Below are 8,490 nucleotides of genomic sequence, written 5' to 3'. Positions count from 1 at the left end.
GCCCTCCCTGCCCCTGCCCCAGGCTCTTGGCGTGCCCCGCTCCCAGCTTGACCCCTCAGTCCCTTGAGTAAACTCCTTCAAGGGTGCCACTGGCACTCCTGATTTGGGGCTCCTGGCCTCCTGTAGCTTCACGGCCACCCTTACCCCCTCCATATGGCCACATCTTCCTCCCCAAGGCTCTGGGTCCTGCCTCCCTGGCTGGGCTTCCATGCGTCCTCTCTGGAACACCTCGCTCCTCCTTCGCCCGGCTCACCCCTGCTCACCCTTTGGCACCAGTTCCAGAATTCTCTCCTTTGCAAGCTCTAGTTAACAGCTGCCCTGCCCTTTGCATACCAGCTGCTCCATCCTTTATTTGAGTCCCCGTCAGGGCCCTTTCGATGACCAGGAGTGGAGACCACTTCGAGTTGAGGGAGCTATTATTTTAAGGACACATGAAATCTAGAAAAAAGCCAGAGGGGTTTTTTTTCTCTTAACGTAAATCATACCAACTTCCTTGCAGAAAACCCTCCAGTGGCTTCCCTCCGTGCACTCAGGATGAAAGCCACACTCCTTACCGAGGCCCTCGAGGTCCCTGCCACCCGGCTGCTCTCCTGCTCTTCGGATGCCCCCAGCATCCCCTCTGCCCCGTACCACACCCCAGCTCCAGTGTCCCAAGGGATTAGCCTCTCTGAGCTTCCCACCTCCACCCGCTGCCATTTCTCATTGAGGCCTCCGATTCCAGAGCAGATTCCCAGGTTCCCTAAGGGCACCTCCAGCCTTTGTTAGCAGAAGAGGTGTGGGTGTCAACTTCCCCGAGGGAATGGGGAGGGGTGAGGGAATGGGGAGGGGTGCCGTGGCAGCAGCCCAGGGCCTGGCCTGTGCTCTTCCTCCCGGTTCATTGGCCGTTGCTGGTGTTTCTCTTCAGACATTTGTGAAGCCCTCTTAGGTGCTGGCCTCCTGTGCTTTCTGGCTCCAAAAGCGTCCCCATTCCCTGCCGCCATGATGGTCGTATTTACAGATCTCTTTCTCCTGTCCCCTCCCCCCCCCATTTTGTGCCACAGATGATCCTCCTGGTTCATTGGCTGCTGACGACCTGGTGAGTGATTCCACAAGTGTCTGGTTCTGTGTCCACCTGTCTCCAGGCCAGTTCCAAAACTAAATAGCACCTTTATCAAGAGCATCATTAGCAACACCGGCCCCCAACACCCCAAGAACAGGCGGGGCAGGCAATTCCCAGGTCTTCGCCATCACTCCCTCCCAGGCGCTTCGAGCCCTCATCCTAGGGGAGCTGGCTGGCCCAGGGCAGTGCCGACAGCTCAGATTCTTCTCCACTGCCCAAAGCCCTTTGGGGCTTGGCGTAACTCTGATTCCTCCCCAAGGCCTTTGCATCTGAGAGATCTGAGGTGCTGAAGCCAGGGGGCAGATGTCGCACGTTCCCTGAGGCAGCGGTAGGCTGGGCATCAGGGTTCTGTGTCTGCGATCTTGGGTGAGTCACTTAAATTCCCTGAGTCATTTTCTCACCCGTAAAATAAGAGCATTACTGACCCTCCCACTTATTTTTTAAGGTTATTGGAAGGTGAAAGCATGACTTTGTAAACTGTAGTAACCACTAATATCTATTGAGGGTGTCCGGGTGCCAGCCACTGGGCCAAGTGCCTTCTGTGGGTTAGCTCAGCAGCTCAGCCAATAGACATGTGACGAACCCAACACAGGGGAGAGGTCACTTGCTTAGGGGTGGACCCTCACTCTTACATCACACCCCCGCCTGGAGACATTCAGGTGGACCCTGGTCATGTCCTGGCTCCACCATGTTCCATCCGGGTCACCTTGGGCAAGCGACTCCACCTCTCGTTTCCATCTGTAAAATGGGCACAAGGCCGGCACACTCCTCAGGAGCCAGGAGGGAGAAGCGAGGCCATGCCCGTCAGACACTGCCCAGGGCCTGCCACAGAGGGCGGCTCGAAATTTGCAGGACTGACTCGTTACTGCCGGCCGTTTTATCTGTTGAGCTTCTGGGGAGATATCTCTGCCAAACCAAGAGCAGAAACCATTGAGCTCACGAGTGCATTCTGCAGATTCTGAAGAGTAGTGTGCACGTAAATGGCTGTGAATAATGTGAACTGTGATAATCATGGTTAATGACCTCGGAGAGCTAGGTCCAAAACACATTTCTCGGTCACTCCTCTAACTTCTGAGTTGGTGAGTTTGGGTTGGGGCCCCAAAACTTACAGGGACCACTGAGCCTAGTTACACTCTACACTTCACTGCTTTGCACGTGTTTTTTGTATGGTGCACGTCAGCGAATGTCATTTAAATTTATGAGGCGCCTCACTGCGTACTGGGGCAGTCTAGGCCCAGTGGAAATGGTGAGTAAGAGCAGGCTCTCTTGAGCCAGACTGCCTGGGTTCAAATCCCAGGTCCACCACTTAGCAGCTGCAGGATCTTGGGCAGGTTACTTGACCTCTCTGTGCCTCAGTTTCCTCAGCTGTAAAATGAGGATCGTAATAGTACCTCCTCCTTAGAGTTGTTGACACGAATGCACATAAATGAGTTAATTTCAAGCATTTAGAGCCGTGCCAGATACTAGTAAGGCCTTTATGTTAACTCTTATTTTTGTTGGGTTGACACGTAACTAAATATCAGTTAGTAGCAATACCCTAAAAAATAAAATAGAGTGGGCATTGTGTTAGAAAGTGACGAGGTTGTACTTGAAATTGGGTGGTCAAGGAAGGAATCTTGAACTGAGACTAAAATGACAAAAAGGGGCTCGGTGTCCAGGGTAGAGGGGTCAGCACAGGCAGTGGCTGGGAGGTAAAGGAGGGCTTTACCTCCCACAGGGCTCCGTAGGCCATGGGGAACAGTCTGTTTTATTCCCAGTGGGACAGAAAACTGTTGGATTTTTAGCAGAGGCGTGACACCATGTGATTGATATCGCTGGCTGCTATTTTGAGAATGGCCTGTAGGGGGCAGGAGTGGAAGTAAGGAGACCAGTGCAGGAGACTATGGTGGTAAATCCTGGTGGGAGAAGATGATAGCTTGAACGAGAGGGATCCAATTAGGAAGCAGAGCCAATGGGATTTGCTGACTTTTGTGGCACACGGCTGGGGAGGAGAACAAGTGCCTTGTGGCCTGGCAGACTGTGGCCTCTTCTCAGAGTGGGCCCTGAACCCCAGGAGCTCAGGGAGATGACCTGTGGGAGGGGCTGGGCACCTGTGTGGCGGTCACCTCCAGACTTGACTCAGGTGTGTCTTCCTGCAGGGGCTGCCTCGTGTTCTTGGGCCCATATGCCTGGGCCAACTTCACCATCCTGGCCTTGGGCGTGTGGGCCGTTGCCCAGCGGGACTCCATTGACGCCATAAGCATGGTGAGCTGGGGAGCAGTGCAGGGAGCTGGCTTCCCCTCACTCGTTCCAACCTTCTCTCTCTTCCTTGTGTCCGCATTTTCCATTTTCTAAAGCCTTGCAGATAAGCCCACCCAGGCTGCCAGCCCACATGTTTTCACTGGCCTGGCCCGCTTCTCTGCTTACCTGGCTCAGGGAGCCCATTGTCTTCCCCAAGAAAGGTATGGGGCGGGGTCCCACCAGCGGCCCAGTTGGCCACTTCCCGAAGGCAGTGGAGCATGTACCCAATAGTGCTCTTCAAGATCCCCATTAGGAGAGAGGGATGTGGCTGGGAGACCACAAAGAGGGAACTCCACTACTTTGTGAGATCAGAGTGGACACAGCCTGGCCGAGCTCTCCCTCGGGGAAGCTTCCCGACACCCACTAAGCCCCAAGGGGCGGTGAGCATTCCAGCACAGCCTCTCAGTGTGACTGAGGCTGGGCCTCTTGGGATGACAGAGAAGGGGTTTCCTTGGTCATGGAGACAGATAGGGCGAACTCTGAAGAACCTTCCATCTCAGAGGAAGCAAGTTTTGTGCCTCCTCGTAGCATCAAGGGCGACAGGAAGTGGTGGAGGCTCCGGTGGGGCTGCAGGCTGGGTCTAGGCTGAGTCCCTGCCCCAGCCAGGCAGTCCCATCAGGCGTCTCATCCGCAGGGTCCTGCCTGCTTGCTCGATCTGGTTTCCAGCAGACGCTAAGGGACACACAGTAGGGCACAAACGGAGCTTCTGGTCTGGTGTCTATGGTGGGAGAGTGATGGGGACGTGGCAGAGCATCGATGACGTGGTCACTGCTGGGCCCTGCGCCGGCTTGTCTTGCAGTTTCTGATTGGCTTGGCAGTCACCATCTTCCTGGACATCGTCCACATCAGCATCTTCTACCCACGGCAGAACCTCACCGACACGGGGCGCTTCGGCGCCGGCATGGCCATCCTCAGCCTGCTGCTCAAGCCGTTCTCCTGCTGCCTCGTCTACCACATGTACCGGGAGCGCGGGGGTGAGCTCCAGCTCCACGCTGGTGAGACCGCACCCTGCTGCTTTCTACGAGTCCCCTCTCCCAGGCCAGGTGACAGGCCTGCCATCTCCCCACGTCTCCTCTGTCTCTGCCTTGCCTAACCCACAGCTCCTGCCCCAGGGAGCTGACCTTGCACCGGTGGGTGAGAGCTCAAGGTGCAGGAGGGGTTTGGCGTGAGTGCTATGCGCCCGGCTAGAAGATGTGCCCGCTGCTGGTCTCTGCTGCCGGAACTCCGTGGTCCCCCGGCTGTCCCAGCTTGGCGTGACCTTTCCCTGGCATCAGGCCATGAGCAGAGCTGGAGGCAGTGGCCAGGCCCTCCCTCTGAGCTTGAGCACAGATGCAGCTGAGGCTGTGATCCAGCTCCATGGGCAGCTCTGGGCAGCTCTGCAGCCTGAGGCTTGAAGGCACCTGCAGGGCTACCTTCTCTCAGCTCCCACTGACCCCATCCCTGGAGCCCCCTTCTCCTGCCTTCTGGGGTCTGGGTGGCCAAGGAGGAGATGGTGCTGGCATGGGCCAGGCCGCCTCAGCTGAAGACAGCGCTGAACTGCAGGCCCTGACCCTGCCAACCAGCCCCGCCCCAGGCCCTGGCCCAGCCCCTCTCTGCCCCGCCCACGGCCTCTCTGAGCTCTAGGCCCTCTGCTCTCTCCATCACACATTCTCATTTCCTTTCTCTATCTCAGAGAGAAGTAGGATGAGGTGGGTGTGGTCTTCTACGTCTCACTATTGAGAAGAGAGGCCCAGGGTGGTCCTGCGCAGGGAGCGGCTGGGCCAAGGGCAGAAGTGGCCTGTGCTTCCCCCAGGCTGAGGGGGAGCCAGTAACTCTCTTCCCATTGGGTAGGTGGGGAAACTGAGGCCCAGAGCCCCCGGGACTTGTTCAGGATGACAGGACAAATGAGCAGAGTAGGGACAGGAGCGAGGAGCGTGGGCACTGAGAGCCTCCCACCTGCCTTGCCCCGCCAGCCCTGGCTCTCTGGCCTCTGCAGCTGTGCCAGGCTCTGGAGCCCCTGGATGTAGGAGCCTGGCAGGCATCCATCCCGCCTGGGAGAGGGGCTGGAGGGACCCGCGGGTCCAGGGCTGGGCGTCCTCAGCCCGATTCCTGCGCGTGCGCTGCTCGGGGGAGCACCGAGGCGGCGTGGCCCAGAGCCCTGGCTTGGGGGTCGTGCTGCCTGTGTTTGAATCCCAGTCCTCAGCTTCAAACTGTGCGATCTCAAGCAAGTCCGTTCATCTCTTGGACCCCCAGTTTCCTCATCTATGAAGTGGGGACAATAAAAATACCTACTCTGTAGGGTTATAGGAAGAGTGAACGAACAGTATGTGCTAAACAAAGGCTTGGTGCCTGGGGCCGTGGCTGCCATCACTGTCCTGGGTGCCAGGATGCCCAGCTCCGGCCTGCGTGGTGGGGGCTGGAGTGGATCTCGGTTTGGACTCACTGGAATGTCCTGAGTCCTTACCTGTCATTTTTTCTTTCTCTCCATCTCCACGCCTCTTAGGTTTTCTCGGACCTTCACAGGACCGCAGCGCTTACCAGACGATTGACTCGCCAGAGGCACCCTCAGACCCTTTTTCTGGCCCAGAGGGCAAGAATCACAGCCCCCAAGGGTACTGAAGCCAGCCCTGCCCGGTCAGGCCCTGGCACAGGGGCATTTGACAGGCTCCCGGGGAGGCCCAGGCCGCATAGCCTTCCTCCTGCCCTGGACGCCACTCCAGGGCTGCTCCTCGCCCCCTCTTTCTTGGGCAGAGCATGGAATGTGTCCTCCCATGCATGTCCTGTCTCGGGTGTTGCCTGACCGTCTCTGTGCACACACCTGTCCTGAGCGCCCCGAGGCCTTCCCTTCCAGGAACCCCACTGGGCGCAGGCTGGGAACGAGGTCACTTTCCTCACCCCCACCCTCAGCTGCTCCGTGCAGGCCCCGGTCGAGCCACACCTGAGCCTGGCAGGGTCCAGCCTCTAAGGCCAGTGATGCCCCCTTTCCGGGGCGTCCTCGCAGTGTGTCAAGCCCTCCCGCAGAAGCTCCGTGAGCTTTGGGTCATGCGCAGCCCCAGGAGCAGTCCAGCATGGAGGTGAGGTCCTTGCGCCTCTCACTGCCTGGGCACTTGGTGCCTATGGACCCCAAGGCTGGAGGCAGGAGGTGTGTGTAGCCCCTGAGACCCACTACAGCCTCCAACTGCCCTCTCAGCCATGGCATTAAAGTTCAGGGGATTCTGTAGCTAGATGTGTGTCGAGCCATGATTAATCACCCGGCGGGCTGGGGCCTGTCTGCATTCGTGGGAAGCTTTCCCCTGCGAATCCCCAGGCTGCCTGGGCTTAGCTGCCCATTCCCTCGTGGCAGGAGGAGGCAGAGGCTTGTGACCAGCTGGGCCTTCCCTGCACCCAGCTCTGGCCTAGCTGAGGCCCTAGCAGAGGAGGACAGTCTTCCAGGATGTCTGTTTCTCTGAATCAGATGACTCCGGTGTTGGTTTGAATCTTGCTCTGCCACTGACTGGCTGTGTATCCTCGGGCAGCTTAGCCTCTCTGACCTCGGTGTCTTCTGGACAAGTGCTAACGCCTGCCGAGGGGTGATGCTGCAAATGACGTTAAATGTCTGGTCCCCAAAAGGGCTCCCGAAATGACAGCAAAATTGTTAGTGGGGTTGCTCCTTGAGCCTGTGATGATGGGTCAGAAGGTGACAGGCAACTTCTTCCTGGCTGACCCTGTCTTGGCCTCAGAGCTGACTGGGACTGACACATGTCCAGAAGACCCAGCAGCCCCATGGCCAGGGCCGAAACCCACTCTGACTGGGGTGGACACTGACCACTGGGCCCCCGGTGTCTGGGCTTCCCTGGTCTGGTCCACAGGGGTAAACTCCAGTGCCTGCTCTCAGGGAACAGATGTTCAGAGTCCTCTGTCAGGAGGCAAGACTCCCAGGAACAGGGAAGGACCTCATACTCTGAGGCCAAGGGACGCTGTGTGCCGCAGCCATGGCAACGGAAAACGGCCTCACTGTCAGGAGGGGGCGGACAAACAAGCCGTGGGACGTTCATCCTGTGGAATCCTGTTCAGTTGCGGTGAATAAACCAGACAGACCTGTTTCTGTCAGCATGAACAGAACGGTCCGGGGTGGCTGTGAATTTCAACACCACAGCAGTACCACGCATTATTCTTGGGCGTAGATGCAGTAAAATATAAAAGTGTGGCCCAGAAGGGCACGTGTCAAGTTCATGATTGTGGCCACCTTGGATGGGGGAGGGGTACAGCCAGAGGGGAATGGGACGGAAACTCTAGTTCCTGGCAGGTGGATCCTGCATCTGTGTCCTGAATGTGTCAGAATTCCAAAGGGAATGAAAACGTGAGGGGGAAGCGTTGCAGGGGGGCGGTGAATAACAGAGCCTGTGCCAAGCAGAGGGGTAGTATAATCAGAGACCCCAATCTGACTGGAACTCTGGGGAGGGGGCAGTGGAAGGCTCCTGTCTTAACTGTATTCCCCAGAAGCAGACCCTAACATGAACTGAAGTGTGTGGCTTGGTGCAAAGCAAGGGAGCTGGGCTTTCTTGGTCGTTGGCCAAAGGCAGCTCATGGACACTTTCCCAAGAGTTAGGGAGGTGGCTTAAATATCCAGGCTAGTTGGCCACATAAGGCAAAGTGTCTCTAGGAGCCTGAGCACCGTCCTACAAGGAGAGGTTACCAGAATCGGTGAGGACCACCAGTATGGCTGTCCATTTTCCACACCACAGGTCTCATAAGGGAGAACGTCTCATATTCATTCAACAAGCAATCGAGAGCCCATGGGAACTAGGCAGTGTTCCGGAGGCCGGGGGTACCAGAGAGGTACCTGGGAGATTCTACCCCGCATGAGAGGGAACAGCTCAGCAGAAGGCCTGACAGGGCGCGTGCCTGCCCAGCCTGTGGGGGATAGGGGGGTGGGCACCGGAGGCCAGTGAGGCTGGCGCCAAGGGGAGAGGGAGTGAGTGAGCAGTGGGGTTGGCCAGGTGCCACGTGACGCATATGCTTAGGCGGAACAAAAGAGTATACATGGAGCCCGAAATGGCAAGGCATTCTCACACAAGGTGACAAGCTGGGCACAGGCTGTGTGGGCTCTTTAGCTCTCAGAAAGTGTTCCAGTCCCTAAGGGCCACTGTGAC

The 8,490-nt window shown here is 57.5% G+C and overlaps 1 protein-coding gene across 2 annotated transcripts in view; it reads left to right on the top strand.

Moving 5' to 3' along the window:
- AGTRAP (angiotensin II receptor associated protein) overlaps positions 1–7,459 on the top strand; it is a 13,664-nt gene extending 6,205 nt beyond the window's left edge. The window contains exons 2-5 of one of the 2 annotated variants that reach the window (XM_011363542.2): positions 1,041–1,075; positions 3,238–3,343; positions 4,179–4,353; positions 5,862–7,459. In XM_011363542.2, the coding sequence (XP_011361844.1) occupies positions 1,041–1,075; positions 3,238–3,343; positions 4,179–4,353; positions 5,862–5,977 (432 nt within the window). In that variant the 3' untranslated portion in view covers positions 5,978–7,459. Of the gene's footprint in view, positions 1–1,040; positions 1,076–3,237; positions 3,344–4,178; positions 4,375–5,861 lie in introns of both variants that reach the window. The other variant, XM_011363541.2, reaches the window with a different exon arrangement.
- Positions 7,460–8,490: the final 1,031 nt, after the last annotated feature.

The sequence above is a fragment of the Pteropus vampyrus genome, unplaced genomic scaffold (assembly GCF_000151845.1).
Source record: "Pteropus vampyrus isolate Shadow unplaced genomic scaffold, Pvam_2.0 Scaffold86, whole genome shotgun sequence".
Classification (NCBI taxonomy): domain Eukaryota; kingdom Metazoa; phylum Chordata; class Mammalia; order Chiroptera; family Pteropodidae; genus Pteropus; species Pteropus vampyrus.
This window is presented reverse-complemented; position numbering and strand designations above follow the sequence as displayed.